Raw genomic sequence first — 22,436 nt, forward strand, 5'->3', positions numbered from 1 at the left:
GATTAATTTAAAATCCAAACGTCCTCCGATCGCCATATCGGCCGCCATATTGGCCAGAAGTCTGGCACTATTAATAAAGCACGCCGTAGATTCAAGATGGCAACGAAAACGCAAACATTCTGCGTTTCTTTTTATCATCGCGCCAATTGGACAAGTAATATTTTAGTGGGGGCAACTGAAAACTGAAATGTACTGGCCCACTGGGCAACTGGATTTCAAAATACCTTTCCTGCCCTGGACACTGCTAACTCAACCACAACATGCTCTTTACTACCCTAAAATTCTCATTTAATCAAATTCTCATTAAATTCCCACTCTCTCATTTATAAACAAATTCGCCGACAATATCTTTTTAACCCAACCAATTTATATAAATAGCGTTTCTATGGGGCACGAGATAAAAAAAAGTGTTGGTTGGAAAATAACACCTATTATTATTCAACTTTCATACACAGTACGAATTCCGATTTTCTGATAGGCTGATTTGTACCACGTAATACTGGGTTGTGACGAGACAACCACCTTGACGTCAATATCGTGGTGTAATAGCCGCGGTGTAAATTCAACACACCACTGTCATTACACCATGGCTTCGACTGACTCAAATATAGTGATTTCAATGCAGTGTATTCAATTTGAATAATAAAAATGTTAACGCACTCATTGCTCGTGAATTATTGGGATTTACCTGTACTCGTTCATTGTTAGTGAACTCGTGCAAGTAAAACCCGATAATTCACTCCCTGAGTGCGTTAACCTGAAAATAATTCGAAACACAAATTTAAAGAAAAAAACCCGAAGAAAAACATTGGGAATTGACTTACCTGTATTGCCCCGAGAGAAGAAACTGTAAATGTTGAATTGCATCAGAGACCTGGGGAAGTAAATGTAATCAGACGAGAAATTTCACAATCAGGATAGGGTACAAGGCGCAATCGAGTGCCAACTTGTTTTATTATTCAAACTATATTCTGCTTACCAGAAGACGGTCTGAGTCCAGAACTGTACATAAGATGTCACCGCAAAGAGAGGCTAACCAAAAAAACAAACAAACAAACAAACAAACAAGACAAAAACAGTCAGTCTACTGCGTGTGCAATAACCTTATTCCTCAAGAGCTTGCGAGAGTTCCCATCTCACGCTCAGTCAGTAACTACAATACTCCTACAAGTGAATATATGAAAGATCATATATTTGAACTGCGGAGAAAGATATGAAGATATGATTAATCATCGCAATTATACACACAACTTAAGCAGTTGTGAAATTAAAGCCTGAAAAAATTCAGGCCTGAACTGGATTAACCTCTACGATATCGGAGCAGTGCTATACAATGATATGTCTTCATATCTTTCTCCGCAGTTCAAATATATGATATTTCATATATTCACTTTGTATTGTTCACCATCTACGGGTATATTACGAACTCACAATGCGACCAGCTCCCAGTTGGCTTGATAGCTCAGTTGGTAGAGCACTACACCGGTATCGCAGAGGTCATGGGTTCGAATCCCGTTCAAGCCTGCATTTTTTTCAGGCTTTAATTTCACAACTGCTTAACCCTTTGAATACCAAACTTTCGCCAAAAAATACCGTTTTTAACCGTTTAGTCAGGTTTTTTAACTGCCGTGACGCTACATAAGCCTAAGTTTTGCTAAGAAAGCTTTTTTTACTAAAAGGAGAGATTTTTCGAGGATTAGGCACAAAATTGAGCAAAATTTCAATTCCGGGCATGCGCATAAGCCAAAATTTGGCCTTTTTTTCTTCGGCCATTAACAGTTCTCAATTTTGTTTGTTGCGCCTTTCCTTTCTGTTTTTCTCGGCCCTTTTACACTGGCTACCTTTTGCGTTGTATGTTCTTTCTGGCTGCCGTGAAAATTGGATGTTAATTACGGGCGAAGCCTAGAAATGGACCTTGATCAATCATTGGCGTAGTGGACCATTTTACCACCGTTTTTGCACCAAAACTGATAACGTTGTTTTTCGATCTGCGACGTCGGAATGTCGTCGATATCTAAACCTGACCATTGTGCGGAAAGGCCTAGCCTAGTACTACAATCTGCTCATCAAGAAAATCTGATTACATTTAAATTGATGACGTCACAAGTGGTACAAAGAGCACGACCATTAAGTGGCCGTATATGGCCACTTGGGCATCAAAGGGTTAAGTTGTGTATATAACTGCGATGATCAACCATCTTTATACAATCCTCATGTTAGCCACAATTCCAGTTCCCTTTTTTTTCCTCAAACGGGAAATATAAAATCTCCTTACGGACGAACCATTATTTTTTGACGGGGGGGGGGGGGGGAGGGGGGAGGCGGGTAGGGGGTTGGGCAATTACCAAAAAAAGAGGATCGTGCAAGGGGAACCATGGCCAAAATAAATCGAGCAAGTGTTTTCTTTCCAGGTCCTGTTTCTTGACGTTTAAAATTAAAACAATTCTTGCACAAGCTCAGTATTGCCCACCAAAAAGAACATGCACCACCTAAAGGTGAGTAAAAGAATTTCATTCCCCAGAAAATGGCTCACCAACCCCCTCCCCCCCCCCCCCCCCCCGCCCGCTCCCTCCTAAAAAAAGATGGTCCATCCCTTACAGCTCCTAGTTGATGGGTTCCCATATTGTTGGGAGAACTGAGAGAACTTAACTTCTCCTAACCGTCGCTGCATTAAATCTAAGAGGACAGTAAAGAGATTTCAATGTTGATCGCCTTACGTTCAGAAGCGTCCTTGCACTGGACGATCCTTGCTCTGGTTTCTTGCATTGTCCTTGCACATTGGTAAAAGTCAGTCTGCAGGAAAAAAAAAAAAAAACACAACAAGAGATCCATTCAACATAGCGTTAAAACCATGGAGCTCGGACTGAATTTATTTGTTTAACGATTTCACGGTTTTCAATAAGATCTGCCCGCCTTCCTGCTTGTGGGATCGATAGATCTTCAACTAAAAGTTAGTCGGAGAATAGGGCCTGTCCACTATACGTTGGAGGAATTTGAAAACGGCGCTTTCACTCTGAAAACGCCTGGAATTTTTTCCGTCCACGCTACTCCGGAGAGATTTGAAAACGGAACTATGACAGGTCATTTTGGATCTGTGCTTGAGAAAAACTCGGCCAGGAATATCTCACTGATATCGTGATGTCATCGTTTTCGAAAAGCTTCGTTTTCAAAATGTTCTCCGTCCACACGAAAACGCAAAGCCCGTGTTTTCAAATTCCTCCGGCTTGAAGAACGTTTTCGAAAAGCTCCGTTTTCGTGACGGATTGGTGTGAACGGTAGATTAACCGTAAAAATAAAGCTGCGTTATCAAATTCCTTCGGAGTAGTGTGGACGGGGCCTTGGAGTTGAATGATCCCAGTCAAAGATGATTGAAGTTCGACATATTAACCGGAGAGGGGCAACTCACTCATCAAAGAGGCTCTTGTTCAGGAATTCTTTCAGCACTGCTCCTTCCCACAAGCCAAAGAACTTACCAACCTGTTACACAAGATAATTGAGAAAAACAAGAATTGAAATGACTTATCCAGACCCTTAGTTGTAAAGTTTTCATTTGGTCCGTCACGCAATCTTAAGAAGTGCTTCGTGACAACGGTAAGAGTATCAGTTTATACCTCTGTATCGTCTGGTTGATTTGTCGCAAGTATGAAACCATCATCATCGATAAGTCGGCAGAAGCAATCCTGTAACGCAAGATAAAAACAAAATGTCACGGGATTGATCATTTCTTCCTCAACGGTTCAATCCGACAACACATTTACTCGCTTTCGTAAACATCGTTACGTTCGCGTACAGCTTCCGCACACCCTTCAGCACACGTAGAAAGCTTTTGCTATCTCAGGATTTCCTCCCACAGTTTTTGATCAACGGCACACCGGATCGTAACTAAGGATGCGTGAAAATTTTGGAAAGAACCTCTAAGATGAACCAAGATCCTGTGTTGTGGGTGTGGCTTGAAATTTTTTTCTGTCCCTAGGAAGAACCAATTCTAAAACAACACAATTCTCCTGTCATATTTTTTTGGTTCAGTATCCTAAAAGGCACCGCAAAAGCTCCCGCTGTGGACCTTACGAGGCTGAACACCCTAACAGAGACCAACAGGTTAGGTTAGGGGTGCTTACCACTTACAAAAACCATCCGGTTGGAAATTTCAGGCATAAACATTAAACAATTAAATTGAACATTGCGGGAGAGGGAATCGCTATAAAGTATATCCACATCAGCTAGAGAGACTTATAAGAGCAGAAAAATAGCATCAACCCAAATCACAGCCCATATTTTCTGAAGCTTCCCACACGGAATGGCGCGAACCATTTGATTTTCCAACTGGAATTTCCGGTTTTCCCATGTAAATGGTAAGTACCCTAGGTTAAACCCTTAAAAGGTAAGACGACCACCCCAGTCCTTTTTACATGGGATTTCCTCGAGTTGGTCACGGTAACTTGAAAGTAAAGTTGTAGCTCGGTTTTCTTTGCTTGTGTTTCAATTGTACACAGTTTTTAGCGAACATATCATTCTTATGATTGCAGCGAATCGTTCAGGCGCTCAATTGTTCAGACCTTCAGAAGTTACTCAGATATTTGAGTTTCGTGAATTAAATGTGTGTTAACCTGAGTTATACGAGTTATATTACTGGTTCGGCCCAGAGTAGTTTGCCACTACGTAGACTAAGAATTAATTTCTTTTCATCCCAACACAAGGTATGCAACGTTTCGTAGTTTAAAAACGTCGCAATGAAATGCAAAACCCGGATGGCCAGATGGCAATTTTAAATGCAACTCAAGGCATTACACTAAACAATCACTAAAGAGAGTATCTCACCTCCGAGCTATTGCATTTATTCTGTAAAAAAAAAAAAACAAATATAAAAAACTTTTAATAAATTGAATCTTCCAGTAAGACTAAAATGTTTTCTAAAACCAAACAGAAAATATTGCTACATTACTTGGGCAATGGCTTCTAAGAATGTTTCTTTCATTTTTTCCTGATCAAACCGCATTCCAGCCACTGTAGATAATTAACAGAAAGTAAAACTGAGTTGGTGCTTTCCATGAATATGAAGAGATGTCCATCCATCCGTCCGTCCGTCCGTCCATCTGTGTGTCTGTCTCTCTATCTCTCCGCCTGCCTGCCTGTCTGTCTGTCTGTCCGTCTGTCTGTCTGTCCGTCTCTCTGTCTGTCTGTCTCTCTGTCTATCTCTCTGTCTGTCTGTCTGCCTGTCTGTCCGTCTGTCCGTCTGTCTGTCTGCTTGTCTATATGCGTTTCTATTTATTTGTTTGTGCAGACTATATACTAGACTGAAAGAATAAGTGTGACCATATTTACACTGTAGTTTAAGTACGAAATTGAACGGAAAAATACATTGGAAGGAAGATTTCTAGGCCAATTTCTTCCAAACGTTAAAATAAACAAACGTCTTTCTGCAGCACATCAAAAGAAGGTAGGTAAAAGATAAACCCAAGTGGCTCATCAGGCCGAAGCTTATCCCCGTTTCTGTAGCATGAAGAGACTAGGAGTATTTCTACTCCCGCCTGGATGGGATGCTAGTCCATCGTAGGGTTACCCCCCAGCACTAAGTTCGCCGGTACCCATTTATACACACGGGTGGAGAGAGGCACTGTGAGAGTAAAGTGTCTTGCCCAAGAACACAACACAATGTCCCTGGCCAGAGCTCGAACCCGGACCGCTCCACGCAGAGACGAAGTGCACTAACCATGGGCCCACTGCGCCTCCAGGAAAAAATTAAGGTTACTGATTTTTCCCAAGAACTTTGTCTAAAGAATAACTAGCCATAAAAGAACATTTCAACAAACATGTCATCCGCCATAACTTACCTGCAGCAACAACACTGTTTGCACCTTTCTTTACGACAACAGGGGAACTGGCAGTGATCATTATAGTCTCGTTGACTTCAGCTTGGTAATCCGAAGAACTCATACTGAAGGGCGTGGAGAAAACAATAGTCTGGTTGTCTCCCTTTCCCTTGTTAGCGTACTGCGCAGCTTGGGTGTAAAACTGTTCCTTGATGTAATCCCGGCTTGGAAATGGTGTTGTTGATCTGGAAGAAAAAGGAAAAATGAAAAGATTGTGGAATTCAGGCCCGCAGAATGTCCAAGCTGACTTCAGCACATACAGCCTTACAGCCAATCACTAGTACTTTGAGTTACTTCAAATGGTTACAATTCACCTCTGCAGCATGACCGTCTCTCGTTTAAGAGAAAAACGGTCTTTTCCTCTTTTAAGGTCCCATCCACACTACGCCCAGCGAAGAAGTCTGAAAACGCAGCTTTATTTCTACGGTTAGGCCTACCGTCCACACTAATCCGTCACGAAAACGGAGCTTTTCTAAAATTTTCTTCGAACTGGGGGAATTTGAAAACTCCGGCTTTGCGTTTTAGTGTGGACGGACGGAAAACATTTTGAAAACCGTGACGGAGTTTTCGAAAACGATGACGTCACGATAATCACGTGATTTCCCTGGTCCGAGTTTTCCTCAAACACAAATCCAAAATGACCGCTGACTGTTGCGTTTTTAAATTGCTCAGTCGCGGTGTGTATGGAAAACATTTGATGCGTTTTCAGAGTGAAAACGCCGTTTTCAAATTTCTCCGACGCAGTGTGGATGGAAAACATTTGATGCGTTTTCAGAGTGAAAACGCTGTTTTTAAGCATAGTGTGGACGGGGCGTAACGCAAGATGCTTTCTCGAGCAAATTAACATTCCATAGATAAAACAGGAGACGTTACACTGACGTCAAATGACGTCATCGTGCAAATCTTCTCTTGAAAACATCTCGTCATCTACAGAATTGTTCATAGTTTCCGGTTCCGTTTGAATTCTATATTCAGTACTATAACATAACTAAAGCAAAGCGCGCGCTCTGATTGGTTAATTTAGCGTCTACTATTTGCCCATGGGTGTACGCTGCTGATGTGTGTGCTAATGTTTACAAAGCAAATCTTTTGACAGACATTGTTTCCAAAGTAATGGCCGACGTCCTTCTACCAGGAATGCGAAACTGTCTTCACAGTTGTCTGAAGATGAAACTTCATCGAGTTACTGGTGTGCAGTCGGTTGTCATGAATGAATTTTCGTGCGCTTGTTTTCTCTTGTCATGTAAGACTACACGAACACTTTTTTTGTGATGTAGCTCAATAAAAGGACTTCTGTTGTTCCAGTGTCTCAATGTTATGTTATAAAACAAATGGTAAACGCCATAGCGTGCACTATTGAGTTATGGATGCGCTTGGGAGGTTTGCTTAGCACTCAAGAAGCTAGAGTCGCACGAGGCTATCGCCTCGTGCGACTCTTACGCTTCTTTCGTGCTTTGCAACCTCCCGCGTGCATCCACAACTCAATAGTGCACGCTATGGCGTTTACCATTTGTTAATTTATCAACTGACATTCATACTTACTCAGTACTCAGCAATCTCATAATGCCTCCGTGTGTTCCAGCAAATACACTGTAAATTTTATTCCTTCATAGTAGAGATGACAATGTAAGTAAAAAATATCAAGGAAGATCCAGTAAAATTCAAGAGAAATAACGGATACTTTTTGTAAAAGGTATTAATACAAAGTAACATGAATCTTACTTCCTGTTGTAGTTCGCATTCCATTTCTCAGCAACTTTCTTTGTTACATTTGCATCAAAAAACAAATTTTTGAGCTTAGTTTTATCACCTGATGCAAAAACAAGACAAAAAAGAACACCATGAGAATTTCCTTCAAAGTGATACACGGCTTGTAAAGCCTAAGGCAAGTGCGAAAAAAACTTGTTTATCATAAACTGCTGGCAGTGTGTTTTTCTGTCGAAATTCAGCAGGGGTTACGAGGCGAGGCGCTCTAGCCCAAAGTGGAATGGGACGAGACATGGGCGCGCCATACCGCCCTTGTCCCGCCTTCTTCCCTACTCGGCCACCGCCATACCGCCCTTTTGCGTTCGCGATGACTAAACGCTAGTCTAAGTGACCCTTAGAGAAAAAAAAACGGCTGCCACCAGGCTAGTTTATCATGATTTTATGTGCATACGCTGACCAAAAGCATAGAGTATTTGCGTCACGGAACACGTCACGTCATCTCACGCATTTCAGAAGCATGGGGTGACACCATCAGGCAATGGGCCAGTTTCTATTATGGCACCGAAGCTGAAGGGACTACAAAGAAGTAAATGGTTATTCATCCCTCAATCAGAGTGTGATTTCTTTTGTATAGTCCCCTTAACTTCTAAGTCATATTAGGCGGCAAACGCTATGTAACAAGGACCTGAGCCAGATTGTTTAAGGGTTCGATTGTTTAATTGTTTAATTGTTTAAGGGAGGGCCACGAGTTTATCAGTCAATGACTGTAAAGTGTTTTTACCCTCATTAAATAAAGTTACTTACTTACTTACTTACTTACTTATTAGACATTTCACCAAAACCAGGTCGGCTTACTTGCGGTTAGTTCCACTCGGGTTTGCTCGCGGAAAAGCTATCATTTTGTGGTCTGGGCGACAATGGATAAAAATTTGGGTTCTTTGCACTCAGCACTCGGTTGGTGTAGTGGTCGAATTTCCCAGGTTCGATCGACTCCTAGTGGACTCCCGATGTCCGCATGATTAACAAAAATTATTTCTTTCTCTTGATTTAAAATATAAAAAGCACAAATTGTGGAATGCCTTCATGTTAAATAACTTTACGTGTGCACTTCGGTTCGGGTCCTTGTTAACTGAGATGACCGAAATAATGGCAGCACATGAAACAACTGGTAAAACCTACAGTGATTTTCACGATTCTTGTCTTTGATGATGTCTGTAGCATTGGCATAAGCTGGCTGGTATACCGGAGTTGTGCTTTCAGCTGCGACTGGCGTGTCTGGACAGATTTCCCTGATAGGACAGAAAAAGTACAACTTAAACTAACCAACAAACAAATGCGACGGTTCATCTACAAAAGTTTTCATTTGAAAGTTGAAAGTAAGACGCGTTCAAGTTTGTTTTGCGTTTGTACGCTAACTGACCGGCTTAAAAAAACCCTTGCACCAACTTTTCGACCAATCAGAAGTAAGACCAAGACCACTTGTGACTTGCTCCCATCCGTTTTCCCGCGCTTCGAGCCAGCTTCATGTATTTGCTTGGGAGTTTCGATTGGTTCAGTGGATTATTAGTGTTCGTTGGCTTTGGTGTTACAACAGTCAATTGAAAACCGCTCAAAGCAATCTTCCCAAGTTGATCACTTTCTTTAATCTCATCACTTGTCTACTTTACATAGTCGACAAGTGATCAGTCTCCTTCGCTTTCAGCGAACATTAAAATTTTTCGCGAGTGCTGTAATCGGAAAATTCGAATCTCCCTCGTGCATTGCAAGTCATTGTTTTCGACAATCCAGGGATTGGCACAAATTGCCTCAGTTGCAAGGCAAGGCCAACAATAGTTATTGTTTTCAAATTTGATCCGTATTTCTTGATACGATTAGGAAATAGGATGATGGGGTGCAGAAGTCTAACCTCAACGTAGAAGGTTATCTTATATGCACGCTTCACTTCCTTTCTAACCTACTTCCAAACTAAGGATATGACCCCTGAAGAGTGTTACTGTTATGACATCTTGCACAAAATTCTCACCAAGGAGCAACTATCACGTCCTCGTCGTTATTTGTGCTCTTTAACAACTCATCTAAAAAGGCAAATAAACAGATAAACATTAGCCAGTAATGCAAGCGTATTTTCGCGAGCAAGCGCAGTTTTATCAAGCGAGCGCCATCTTGGATTTAACCTCGGAAGGAGGTTGGGGAGAGACGAAAAGGTGTCAGAGAGAGTAGGGCTGTGGCTGAAAGAAGAGTAAAGGGGAGGGGAAAGAAAAATACTACAACATTTTGTTGTTGTTGGTTTTTTTTTTTTTTTTTTTCCTTCTTCCGTCTCCACACCCTCCTACTATTCCCAAGCCAAAATGGCGGCGAATTTACTCGGGGCAATCTACTCGATCGCGAGCTAAAACCGATAACTCGCGAAAACACGGAAAACGCCTGCACTGTAGGCTAGATAAATATCAGCCCACCTCTTGGTGACAAAAATAGAACCAAACATGAACAACAATAAAACAAAAATAAACATACCATCCAAGGCTGAAAAGTCCGAGGCATTAAGTGCATACAGACCGAGCTCTGGAATGGCAACAGCAGCACTGCAACAACAAGCATTCAAAAGCCATTAGTTTTCCTCGATAAAAACAGAATAGAATTCTCCGTTTACATACGTTTGCCATATCTGCTTACTTTCTCGCTGAATGCAACTTGTTTTACCATTAGCTCTTCCCCCTTCACATCAAGCATTTGGTGTGAAGGTGCATGAAAAAGCGTTCCTAAGCCTTGTCCAAACAGGAAATATTGGGTGACCAAACATAATCAAACATTGTTTGGTGACCAAACATGTTGATGCTGAACTGAGTGGCCAAACGGTATCAACATGTTTGAACGAACGAAACGTTTTGCAATGTTTTATCAAATGTTTGACGTCGTTCAAATTTTATCAAACACAATCAAACAAGGTGTCCAAACGGGAAAATGTTTGGTCACGAAACAATGTTTGATTCTGCCGGTTTGATCGCCAAATATTTCTCGTTTTGACAGGGCCATAGCCTAATGAATGCGATCGTATTATTTCTCCTTCATGCACCAGTCACTGACAAACCAAGCAAAATAAAAAAATCAGAAATAAAGATGCCGAGCCTAGTGTAACCCAGTGTCAAAATCCAAGCTCTCGGCTTTTGAATATGCTCATCTATAACCTTACGGTGATTCTAGAGATAACTTTACAAGTACTTTATTAATTAAGGAAGAAAGGAAAACACAGCTTACCTGAAAGATGTATTGACCACAGGATTGTAGAAGTAATGGAATTTATCAGGAAAGCTTAGCCTATGCTGTGAAGATTCCAGACAGAACTAATTAATGCCACGTCATTCCCATTCCTTATGACTCTTGCACTGAGCATGTTTAAAAGTTAAAAAATGTTCAGGATTTAAAACTGCTGGTAGTATACTTGTGCAAAAAAGTACACAAAAATTAACTTTGTTTATACAACATTTGTGTTGGTTTAAAGCTAGAAGTTGGTTGACAGCCTATTTAAAAATATTCACGAGCAGCTATTTTTGAAATACTGGTTATCAAGAAAAGGCCCAGAGTCTTAGAACGACCACATCGCCATTCCACAGGTCGACAGATGTTTGGTGCGTGCGTGAATCTTAAGCTACGATTACGACTAGCCGAATCATCTTTTAGAAGGCTGACCAGTCGGCGAATATGTAGCCATGAAGTTGATTCGGGATCAACAAACACAACCGGTCTAGTGACAAGGAAGATTTTATCCCAGGGTATCCCGATTTTAGGTCTAGAGCCCTATCAAGTGCACCCTATCCAATCGGTTGGTTTACGGTTGGCTTACCTTATCTGCAAATAACAACCGGTTTCTAAATGGCATCTGTCCAGGCGACCTGTCAATCATCTCCCGCATTAGCTGAAACACAAATTACATAGTCAAGTATGTAAAAATTAACATAAATATTTAACATCCTTCAACACGACAACTCAATTTCTAATGAAACAGCCCAACACGAAATACTTCCTTTGTAACCTTACAACACCCCACTAGCTCCAATAATGGTCTAATTATTTTGACCAGCAGGGTCTTAAAAACAGCGGTAAAATGTCGGTTCAATACGTCACTTTATTAAATTAAGTGGAAAAAACGCAAAATTTCAACTGGAGCACCATAAAAGCTTCTGACAAAATTTAAACCCTGGTGCAAAGCTGCGCAAATACAAGTCAGTCGACATATCCAGCCCAGGTTACCAGGGGAAAGAAAATAAATGATATTCATTTTACCTTGCGGGCTTCTTCACCATTGTATTCCAGTTCATTCAGAGCAATGTTGGGTGGGTCTTTCTATTAAATGACAAAATCAGACACAAGTTACACAATCATTTGTAAAGGGTATCACTGACATTTTTCCCTTGAAGTCTGCCAGTTGATCAATTCGTCAGTGCCACATTACATGATTAACTCAGTGGCGGATCCAGACTTTGAGCTAAGGGGAGGGCCCGGTTTAGTTTTACTTGCCCTGCCGGCTTTTCTGCGTTCAGTCATTTCTTCTTTTTTCACCCAAAATAAGGGGGGGCCCAGGCCCGGGCCCCCCGGGCCCCTCCCCTAGATCCGCCACTGTAACTGTTAATAATAATTATTATTTAAGGTTGAAGTTAATCTTGTGTACACAGCCGTGTACGCATCATCTCAGACACCATGCAGGCTTCATAGGACGAATGTTCAAACGCTTTTCAAGATCAGGGCATTGTTTTTTGATACTAACAAATATCCACTGTGACCTAAAATCAAATAATTTATCTATCTAGGTGATCTAGCCCTGACCCACTCCGTCAACAAGCTCATTACAACCTTTCAGTCTTATGATCAAGATCCAAATTCTCTGAACTCTTTCCATAAATTTCCAATAGTTCTTCCTGGGAGAAATGAGTATTTAATCAAGACATCTTACTGGAAGTGATCACATTAATCATTGCCAAGGAAAAATAAATGAAAAGGAACTACCGAGCACAGGAACATAAGAATGAAGACATCATCTTTGAGTTGATCATTTAATATAACATTCCACAGGGGCGACTCCCATATAAAAAGAACAGGGGTGCTTGTTGTATGTTTCAGGATATAAAAAGTAGTTTTGGTAACTCTTAGGGTGATCAGCCTAAAAAGGTCCATGGTGAGAGATAGTGGAAGCTTTTGCGGTACCTTTTAGGGTATTGAGCCGAAAAAAAACACACACACACATGACAAGAGATAATGTTGTTTAAGAGTTAGTACCTCTAAAGAGTGAACAAAATTTCAAGCCACACCCACAAAGGAGGATCTTGGTACCTCTTAGGGGTTATTTTCAAAATTTCCAACAAGCGCCCCTGTCCTTTTTATATGGGACTCCCCACCCCCAGGATAACAATATCAACACCTGTCCCCTTGACAATGCTGTAAGGAGAATTAAATTTTGATCATTCTTGCAAGGGGAGGGAGGAGAAAGGTTCACGCACAACTACAGCTACTTGCCAGGAGTGAATCCTGCGGGGCACACTTACAACTTTTTTATCAGCCAATTTTGCTCCTTTTGGTGGCTCGCAATATTTCCTTACCCACTTCAGCACAAAAGCAACAAAAAAAGAAAAAAGAAAATAAACTGCAGCAATAGAGTGAAAAATGAAGAACCAGGCATTAACAGTGAGAGTGTTTAGCTATGATTAGGTCTGAAGCATGCAGTAGGATGATTAGCATGATTATAAACCTGCATTGTGTGACGTGTACCATGTGGCCTCATGTCCCACCAGCGACAATGAGGATGAGTGTGCGAGTGTGTGACACCATTATTTTGTACATGATTGTTATAAAACGGTACAAAACTCTTATGGTTGCATTATATACACTTAATATGTGCTTATTCATCACAAACAGAAAGAAAGTGAACATATATTATATTATTACCTCCTTATCAAGGCCTGGATGGAACAATACAAAACCATTGTTGTTGATTGCAAAGCCATAGCCATTGACCCCAACCTGACAGGAAGAGATTTTTAAGATCAACAGCCATTTAAAAAGCAGTACTTTAAATTTCAAAACTACTCCTTTTGCACGTTGTTAAACTACACACACACCTATCTGTGTCAAAAAAAGGTTTGATCTGTGGTTTGAGAACCAACAAAGATCACAAATAAATGACCACCAACTGAGAGAGAAATTTTAGAAGTCTCTCCCTTTGCTGGATAAAAAGTGAATAAACACCAGAAATGGGAATTTGCATATTGTCATTCAATAATGGAGAAGTGCCCTTTTTATGTCTTAACATCCATCAAATGGCTTTACGTCCTTTCAACAAAAGGGGAAAGAGTTTTCTACTAGGCTTTTCCGCTAGATTTGTCACTAGGATGCAGTGTGTCCACATTCACGACCTCAAACTTAATGAAGCCCTGTATAATTACCTCACCGCCCGGGATTGAGCGTTCAAGCTGTGGTAGGGCCACATCAGTTCCTACAACACCCAGCAGATCTCCTTTGTTCTCCTAAGATTTAAACAGAAGCATGTCAATCAATATCCAGGAGTGATTTGGTCAAAAGAAAGGGTCTTGGCTAACATAAATCAGAAGAAATCACATCTGGAGGGGAATGGTTGTAATATCTCACAAACTTCTTTGTTCTATGTTCTTGTTCTCTTTTTTGGCCTTGACCATACACAAAACACAATTGTTGTTTACTTCTGACTGAGGAACTAACAAATGGAAACATTTTAGCGATGTAATTAATGCAAAGTATACAAGCGTAAAACAAAACATTGTGCACAATCATGGAGCTTCCAACTTTTGATATCTAGTTTTGCTTCTTTGATGTTTGCAGGGGTTCAAAACCATTCCCCTCTATTAACTTTGTGTAGACTAAGGAATGAAAAATATAATTACTTTCTTTTGCCTTAAATCCCTGACATTTGGAATCAAAAAATAATTTCAATCTGGCAAAACTCGGGCCCAATATATTTTAAGCAACTTTTCAAGTACATTTAATATGATTCTGTTTTGAAGTCTGAGTGGTTTATCATGCCGGTGCTTAATTTTTGGCATTTGAATCCAACGAGCTACTGACTTAACACTTGTATGTAGAAAAGGGATTAACTAAAAACAGTTCTATCCTCTTCTTTTTACACAACACTGTGAAATTCTGACTGGGAGTTTTCCAGAATAGGTGCAAAGAGAGAACTTTGAAGGGATTTTCCTGGGACATCATAAAAAATAGGCCATTTTACAGTTGTGTGCTTAGTTACCTGGCGTATGAATGCAAGCAAGGCTGGAGGCGACCTTGCTTTGATACAGACCTCCCTGCTTTTCTCATTTACATGCCAACTAGTTAGCATAAGAACAACATGATTTACACAACAAAAGCAGTGAGGTCTTTATCAAAACAAAGTCACCTGCTGCAGCCTCACTGTCATTCAAAGGCCAGGTCACTGAACAGACAACTGTAAAATGGTCTATTCCACAATTCCAGAAATTTTTCAGGACTAAAACCTGTCAACAACCAGCCAATGCTAGATCCTGGACTGGAGACCAATGTGCCAACCTTATGTCTCTCTGCCTTGCACATGGCAATCAAAAATGAGAATACCAGTTTTAAGCCTGGAAGTAATTCAAGAACCACATATAACACAGTAAAAGACACCATCAAAGTAACATCACAATACTTACAGATATATTAAAGACTGGAGCCACAAGTGTGATCATTAAACCAAGACCCTGGACAAAAACAATGACCAGAAAAAATTTTCAATTATATTCTACCAGCCAAATGCAGTGCAGTTAAGTTTGATTGTAAAGCTTAAAAAAAAACCAGAATCATCAAGTTTTAACCCTTTACCCCCTGAGGCAAATGGCAGTTTTTCTCAAATCAGCAAATAAAGACTCTCTGCTTGTGTACAATATACCATTTGAAAGTCACTGATCAGCTTATTTAAGAACTGACATCAGCAGTTATGAAAGAGGTAGTCGTTTTGAGAGAAATTGTTTTAAAATGTGAAACTGAAAAGCTTCCAACATGCATTAATTGTCAAATATCATAGGTATGCCCCTGAACTATAGCTAATTAAGCAGTACATAGCTTGATGTGAGACAAGTCTTGCATTCCATGTGCATCTCAAAAAAGAAATTGGAAAATAATGAGGGTGCATGGTCAACCATATCTTAAATAGGAGGGGGTCACAATTTTATACCTTCAATGAGCAGATCTTTACAAAGCAATTTTCGTGGCAAAAATGCATAGAAATCTCTCAAATATTCACAAAGTTATGACTTTGTGTGCCAAATGGCACTCTTAGGGAGTAAAGGGTTAATTAAAGGGGATGCACATGACTTTGAAAGGTCTATGATAAATATATTGCTTCATATTCAAAATAAGTTAATGGGGAACTTTGATCTCACTATCATCAAAAGAAGTCTCAACTGGAGTAAATAAATAAATAGAGTAAATTTATGTATCTCACCAGTCTATCAAGGTAAATAGGCGTCCAGGATGGATCAGGCCCACCTGGAACAAAGCCTAATGGCCGACTGAGCACTGACACATATGACTAATAAAAAGAACCAGAGAACATATTGGATTGTTTGCAATGAAATACAAAACATGTTCCATCTTTTTAAGTTATAGAAACACCACTGTAAGTTTGGGAGAACGAGAAATGCTGTGGGAACACAAGCCGATAGGCGAGTGTTTCCTCAACTTTTTCGAGTTCTCCAAAACTTCCATGAACTCCTGTTTCACATCACAATCTATAACTCTTTAGAAACATGAAGAACAAGTTTTCCATATCTCTTGTGAAAATACTGTGATGAAAGAAGAAAACAACTTGTTTACTTTGATCATCAAAATGTAAATTCCCTATGCTCAATCATCAGGGCACAAGGACTTATTTTTTACTGCAACCTTCAGCTAGTCTCCTCTGCAGCTGTTTTTTGGGATGTCACGCAACGCTCCCCCGAAGAAACGGCTGCTCACATCCAAACAACATTCCTTTCCTTTTGTGTTTGTGGTGGTTTGCGGTTTGTTTGTGCTCTGTTGAACAGACCAATCACATAATAGCAAAGTGTGAATGACGTAAGATTTCACGCGAAAAGGCCTGCAGTGAGAACACGCAAGGGATTACTGGCTTTTGTTTCATGCCGCACGTCGCCAAAAACAGGCGGCATTCACAGGCTACCATAATGAAGGACGAAAAAAAAAGGTAAATGAAGGCCCTAAGTACAAGTGCTTCATATGCTCATCGCTATGTTCAGCTACTGAGAGAATATACATTTTCTGGAAATGTCAAATTGTAAGCGTCAATCAAGGGCTAAACACTTCCTACAGATTGAAATCAGGAGGAAAGAGGACAAAGAGTGGCATTCAGAACTCGCTGTCAACAAATCAAGCAAAGCTACTTGATTTTCTGATTCCTTTATTAAGTTAAAATAGATATCTTCCTTCTCAACAATAATTTTTTGAGTTGAAAGCTTCTAATAATTAGCTTGAACTTTGAAGAGTCTTCAGCTACATAGAAAGCTCGTTCAAGCGTCGCCGGTATTTTTCGGCATCCCTAAACAAAAGCCAGAAATCTGTATGTTCATTTGTGACATCTCCCACGACGGGATACAAAGATAAAAAACATTCTCTGATTGGACAAGTTTCCAAGGGCGAATTTGGCACGAAAACGTTATTGAAAATGGAATGGAAGCGGTGATTGGCTAATTTCGTGAAAGGAATGTTGTTCGTATGTGAGCAGCCATTTCTTTGGGGCGAGCGTTGCGTGACATCCCAAAAATGGCACGGAAGACACTAACCTTCAGCTGGATGGATTTTTTTTTTTGTTAGAGAAGGACAAGTTATCCTTCCACTTTCCTTTCCCCAGAACTTCATTATGTTGCTCAACAGTTACCTGACAGAACTTTTCTATATAACATCTGGCACAAAAACAGAAGCCCTAGAAATTTGGTCTGTAACTGGATCCAGAGATTAATACAACAACCATTCTGCCTGCTTCACTATGTTTACTACAAGTTTTAATACCACTCATCTTATTTGCTTATAATATTTTACAGGTATGGTTACCTCTTGGAGTACAGATAAAACACTTTAAAATAATAATCAGGCATGATTTTCACGAAAAGGTGTACAACTAGATTGGTCATGATGTTTGCTTTCAATATAGAGCATTTAACTAGTTTATTAGACCCAATTTCCTGCGGCAGTGACCGATCAAATAGTGCGTGACTTGTATTAAGACAAAATTGAAAATTTTCTTTAAATGGTTAAGTAACGGTCCATATAAGAAGGATAGCACCATGTGGCAAGGAAAGCAAAATGGTGCTAACTTTTGCGCAACTTTGCTATTGTTGTATCATACTTCTGATTGGCACAATCAACAAACTCTACCAAAATGTCAGGTAGCTAGCTGTATATATATTTATCCGTAATTGATCAACTATCTTCCTTTCAACAAAACCTCGTTTGAGTCTAAATACCACAGTAATCCTATGTGGGGAACAATGGAAAATTGGAAGCTTTTAATGTCTTTGTTTACAACTGTTGTGACTGGTTGAATGTTTTAACACAAAGGAAACCACCTTTCAAAATAGAGTTTAAATACATTTTATTTCACAAACCTGCTTTCCATTGGTTGATACATTCTCTGTATCAAAACACAACTGTTTCAATGTGGAGAAAGCATATTGCCGCAGAACAATAGAAAATGCTACAGTTCTTATCTGGATCATTACTTAAAATCCAAGGATAACTTATAAACCAAAACATGGATAGCAAGAGCATCTATTACTCTTCTCAGCTAAACAAGTGCACAAAGGGACAAGTATGTTTATTGATATGTGCATTATTGTAAATCACTGAACATATTTCAACTTACCAGAACCTTCTCCCTGACATCTGAGAGAGTTTGAATCTTAAATAAGCAACCTTGAAAGAAAATCATAAACATGTAAATATTATATGTATTTCACCTGTACAGGATTGTCACCGATCAATAATTTCCTGACCACAACAGAATCACTTCTGACAACCTAATGAGGTTGTTTTTATTGCCATTTTCAGATGGCCATAATAATGTCTTACATAAGCCTACAGCAGTCTTAGAATCTTTGAAAATTCCCAGTTCTTGAAAAAATCATACTCCCAAACTGATGTTTTCTCTGACAGGTCTGTAAGTGCAATTTACCAGCTGGCATATTTTTAGAATAATGAAAAATGTAGCAGTTCGTGAGTAGGAGTATGGGTGTTCAGAAACTGAGTTTAACTAGCATTACTGTTCAGAAATTGTGCCAAGCACACATATACATTCATCTTTTTTTGAGTTCACAATTTAAAAAAAAAAAATGGCACTTTTAGGTACCTCTGTACTCATTGCAGATTTCCTTTAATGGCCCATCTGTGGCACCTTTTTCACTTCCCACAAGATAAGTAAAAACACGAATCTGTAAACAAGGTACATGTACAATCAATGTGTTGTTCCACAAAAACTCCATGCCCTCTGTACAGATTGGTCTGAGTTCCCCAGCCCCAGACCTCTAGGAATTCCAGTTTAGCTTTATACTTTCTTTTAAAATGTTTAGCTTTTGAGATCGCTTTAGAACCACTTGGAATTTCCAGTGTATCGATATTTCCAGGAACCACACAATCATTAAGAAGGGTTATTGATTCAAAATATTGAAATGGTTTTAACTGGTTAATTAGACTCATTTCTATTACAAGAATAACTATTAAATATTTTTAACCTTCAATAAATTGTCAATTGTCCATACTGCCAGTGCCTAGATTGTTCACACAAACTGAACTGACAGCTACATGTAGATCATGTAATCAGAGGAAACTTTGGCTAACAGGGCAAAATCAATAGTGAGATGATGTGTACTAAAGGCATCCACAGTCGAGTGTCAATCAATACCCTCAATCGACCACCAATGGACACTCCACTGATACTCCATTGAAGCTTCAACTGGCACTTGATTGACACTCAAGATCAACATCTCAGTCATCAGTCGGTCAAGGGTAGACTAATTATCAGTCAGTTGACACTCAGCTGACTATTGACCGACTGTCAATTGAGTGTCCTTGAGTGTCATTATTAGTATCGTTTCGGATGTCAATCTAGTGTCGATCAAGATGTTGATTGAGTGTTAATCGAGGGACATCGAGGGTATCGATTGACACTGGACCACAGATGCCTTTAGTACAAATGATCCTAACCAGCAATTCATTCGCTGTTAGTAACATAATCTTTCACGATAATTGTGTTGATGAGAAGCAGTGGGTAACAAAATCAACATAATTTATACAAAACTTTAGCAACATGCTGACTGGCTTCCTAAATTAACATTGACTGTACTAAAAAATTTTTATGACAATTGCAAACCTTTTTATCCGGATTTTTTTCCTTTAAAATTTCTTTGCTTTTTTTGCTTTCACTTTCCTCTATTCCATCTGTAAAAAGAATGACTGCCTGTGTGCAATTTGAAGATGAGGGATCAGGTCTTTTTCTGGATTCCTAAGGAACAAGTATAGTTTTTAAATAAGTGTTCTTGCTTCATTGATAGTGATTACAGCTCAGGACAGGATATAGTGACAATAAAGACAAATAACAGGTTTTATTAATGTTTTCAGCAGGAGGACAACTGGTTTTCACAGGCAGGTAAAACTTTTTGATTTGCACTTCTTTATAGGAAAAACTTCCCTTGAGATATTCAAACCAGGTGGGCAAAATCATCCTCTAACTAACTGTTCTCTTCGTGCCACATGGCACACAGGGCCCAAACATCAAATAATCAAAATTATCCTCACAGCTAGCCAGTCAAGTAATGCCCAGTGACCAGCTCTTAATGAAACCCCTGAAGACAATGATAAGTAATGATATTCAGGATAAATGTGAAGGTGAACAAAACTATAGATGACAAAAGCAAGGATTAAAAATCAAAGGAAAATATGAGCAGAGATTGCCTAGGAACTATTTGTAAAATGTAAAAATATGAGGCAAGTTAAGGTGTAGTGCAAATTAACCATAGGTATGTTCAGCCTTCTAGAAAACAATCCATCTGCCATGACACTAACCACTAGCCTTGCACTGGCTTGCTCAAATGAGCAGGAATCAAACTGCACCTAGCTTAGCCAAGAGCTCATTGCAGGTGTAAAGTACATCCCCTCAACTCTAGTGTTGCAACGATACACCGATGCACCAGTGAATCGCGATATTTTTTGTCCTGGTACGAATATCGATATTGCGACAAGATATGGCAATAATTATTATGATATTGTGATTCCTCATGAATAAAAAATTCATCATTCTGTTTTATGACTCCTTACCCAAGTCCAAGCCCTTTCAGAGCTATTTATTAAACAAAGGGACCTGTGAAAAAAAAGTTCCATCTTTGCTTTGTATTGCTCTGCATGCTTCCAGTCATGTATCTTTCAAGATGGCAGCACAAAAGCATGCGCAGTTCCAATCAGTTGTCAGCTGACACAGTCTTGTGCGCCCACAGACAAAACATATGGTTCATCCGTTCTTCACAGCTCTTCTTCGCCTGTCAGTTGCATGTAATGATGTATCGTATTGTGTATCGTATTGTGGCACTTGTATCAAGATATGCATCATATCGTGAGAAATTGTATCGTTGCAGTGCTAGAGTCCAAATGAATACTTAACATCCAGAAATAACCTTGTCTACACCCACAAAATGTCCTTGAATAATAACTAAGTAATTAAACAGAAGGTAAAGTCTATATAGGGGTCAAGTGGCCCATGTCTGGTTTCAGTAGCATGAAGAGACCAAGATTATTCTATTCCCCTCTGGATAGGATGCTGGTCCATCGCAGGGTTACACCCAGCATCAATTTTGCTGGTAACCATTTATAAACCAGAGTGTCTAGAGAGAGGCACTGTGAGAGTGAAGTGTCTTGCCCATGAACACAACACAATGGCCCTAGCCAAGGTTCGAACCCAGACCACTCAATCCAAAGTGGAGAGCACTAACCATGAAGCCATGGTGTCTCCACAAGCAATGAAACATAGGTGAGTTAAATTGCATAGTTACTTGGATAACAAAAACCTTCATAAATTAAACCGATTAAAACTTTGTTTTCAGTTTTTGCTTATTTTCAGTTCAAATACCTGCAGCACTTCAATAGCGAATTCAAATCCTTTACTGGCCCTAGCAATCCCTTTGGCAAAAGCATTTTTAGGTATGAAATACTGTAGAAACTGAAAAAATAACAGAGATACATACATTAATTAAGTCAATGAGTATACATTGTGGTATTAAACTTCAATATCATTTTCAAGTTTTCAAACCAGTGTGCTTTTCAATTTTCCCAATTTGTTTCATATTTAATATTCAAAGACCATACTAGTCTGAAATGCAAATTACAGTGAAATATGTTCTTCCAGAACATATCCATACCCCCTCCCACACAGGGTTTTGGCATTTGATTAACTAATATTAAAACTGTCATATACCATTGGATTTGCACGTCTGCTGATAGAGTGCTCAATAGTAGAACCAGGGCATCAATATAATCCAGGTGATGGAAGCAAAATGAAACAAGATGAAAGCAAAATGCAAGGAATTTAAAAACAGGGAAACTTATCTTCAGGAAAAACTCGATGCCCTTGATAATGAAATATGTCACAGAAACAACCACTTCAACCAACCACTGTTAGATGAATACAAATCCATCAAGACAGAACTCAAAGATATTTACGAGAAAAAAGGCAAAGAAGCCATGTTCCGTTCAAAAGCCCGCTGAATTGAAAAAGGTGAGAAACCTACCAATTATTTTTCAATTTAGAAAAGCGAAACTTTGAGAAAAGGGTTATTGCACAGTTAA

General features: G+C 39.5%; 1 protein-coding gene across 3 annotated transcripts in view; it reads right to left on the reverse strand.

Annotated features, from left to right (window-relative positions):
* Positions 1-22,436, reverse strand: part of LOC110056502 (voltage-dependent calcium channel subunit alpha-2/delta-1-like) — a 38,491-nt gene that overhangs the window by 4,834 nt on the left and 11,221 nt on the right. For 2 of the 3 annotated variants that reach the window (XM_089273790.1, XM_089273788.1), the window contains exons 12-36: positions 21,721-21,810; positions 19,972-20,103; positions 18,952-19,033; positions 18,469-18,518; positions 16,057-16,143; positions 15,266-15,313; positions 14,012-14,092; positions 13,515-13,589; positions 13,115-13,171; positions 11,859-11,918; positions 11,419-11,490; positions 10,833-10,897; positions 10,092-10,159; positions 9,601-9,652; positions 8,757-8,866; positions 7,593-7,680; positions 7,413-7,475; positions 5,832-6,055; positions 4,943-5,004; positions 4,819-4,839; positions 3,612-3,680; positions 3,407-3,477; positions 2,718-2,793; positions 980-1,032; positions 825-874 (exon numbers count right to left, since the gene is read on the reverse strand). In XM_089273790.1, the coding sequence (XP_089129916.1) occupies positions 825-874; positions 980-1,032; positions 2,718-2,793; positions 3,407-3,477; positions 3,612-3,680; positions 4,819-4,839; positions 4,943-5,004; positions 5,832-6,055; positions 7,413-7,475; positions 7,593-7,680; positions 8,757-8,866; positions 9,601-9,652; positions 10,092-10,159; positions 10,833-10,897; positions 11,419-11,490; positions 11,859-11,918; positions 13,115-13,171; positions 13,515-13,589; positions 14,012-14,092; positions 15,266-15,313; positions 16,057-16,143; positions 18,469-18,518; positions 18,952-19,033; positions 19,972-20,103; positions 21,721-21,810 (1,906 nt within the window). The remainder of the gene's footprint in view (positions 1-824; positions 875-979; positions 1,033-2,717; positions 2,794-3,406; positions 3,478-3,611; positions 3,681-4,818; positions 4,840-4,942; positions 5,005-5,831; positions 6,056-7,412; positions 7,476-7,592; positions 7,681-8,756; positions 8,867-9,600; positions 9,653-10,091; positions 10,160-10,832; positions 10,898-11,418; positions 11,491-11,858; positions 11,919-13,114; positions 13,172-13,514; positions 13,590-14,011; positions 14,093-15,265; positions 15,314-16,056; positions 16,144-18,468; positions 18,519-18,951; positions 19,034-19,971; positions 20,104-21,720; positions 21,811-22,436) is intronic. The other variant, XM_089273789.1, reaches the window with a different exon arrangement.

The sequence above is a fragment of the Orbicella faveolata genome, unplaced genomic scaffold (assembly GCF_042242905.1).
Source record: "Orbicella faveolata isolate gen_17 unplaced genomic scaffold, um_ofav_v1 contig_35, whole genome shotgun sequence".
Taxonomy (NCBI): domain Eukaryota; kingdom Metazoa; phylum Cnidaria; class Anthozoa; order Scleractinia; family Merulinidae; genus Orbicella; species Orbicella faveolata.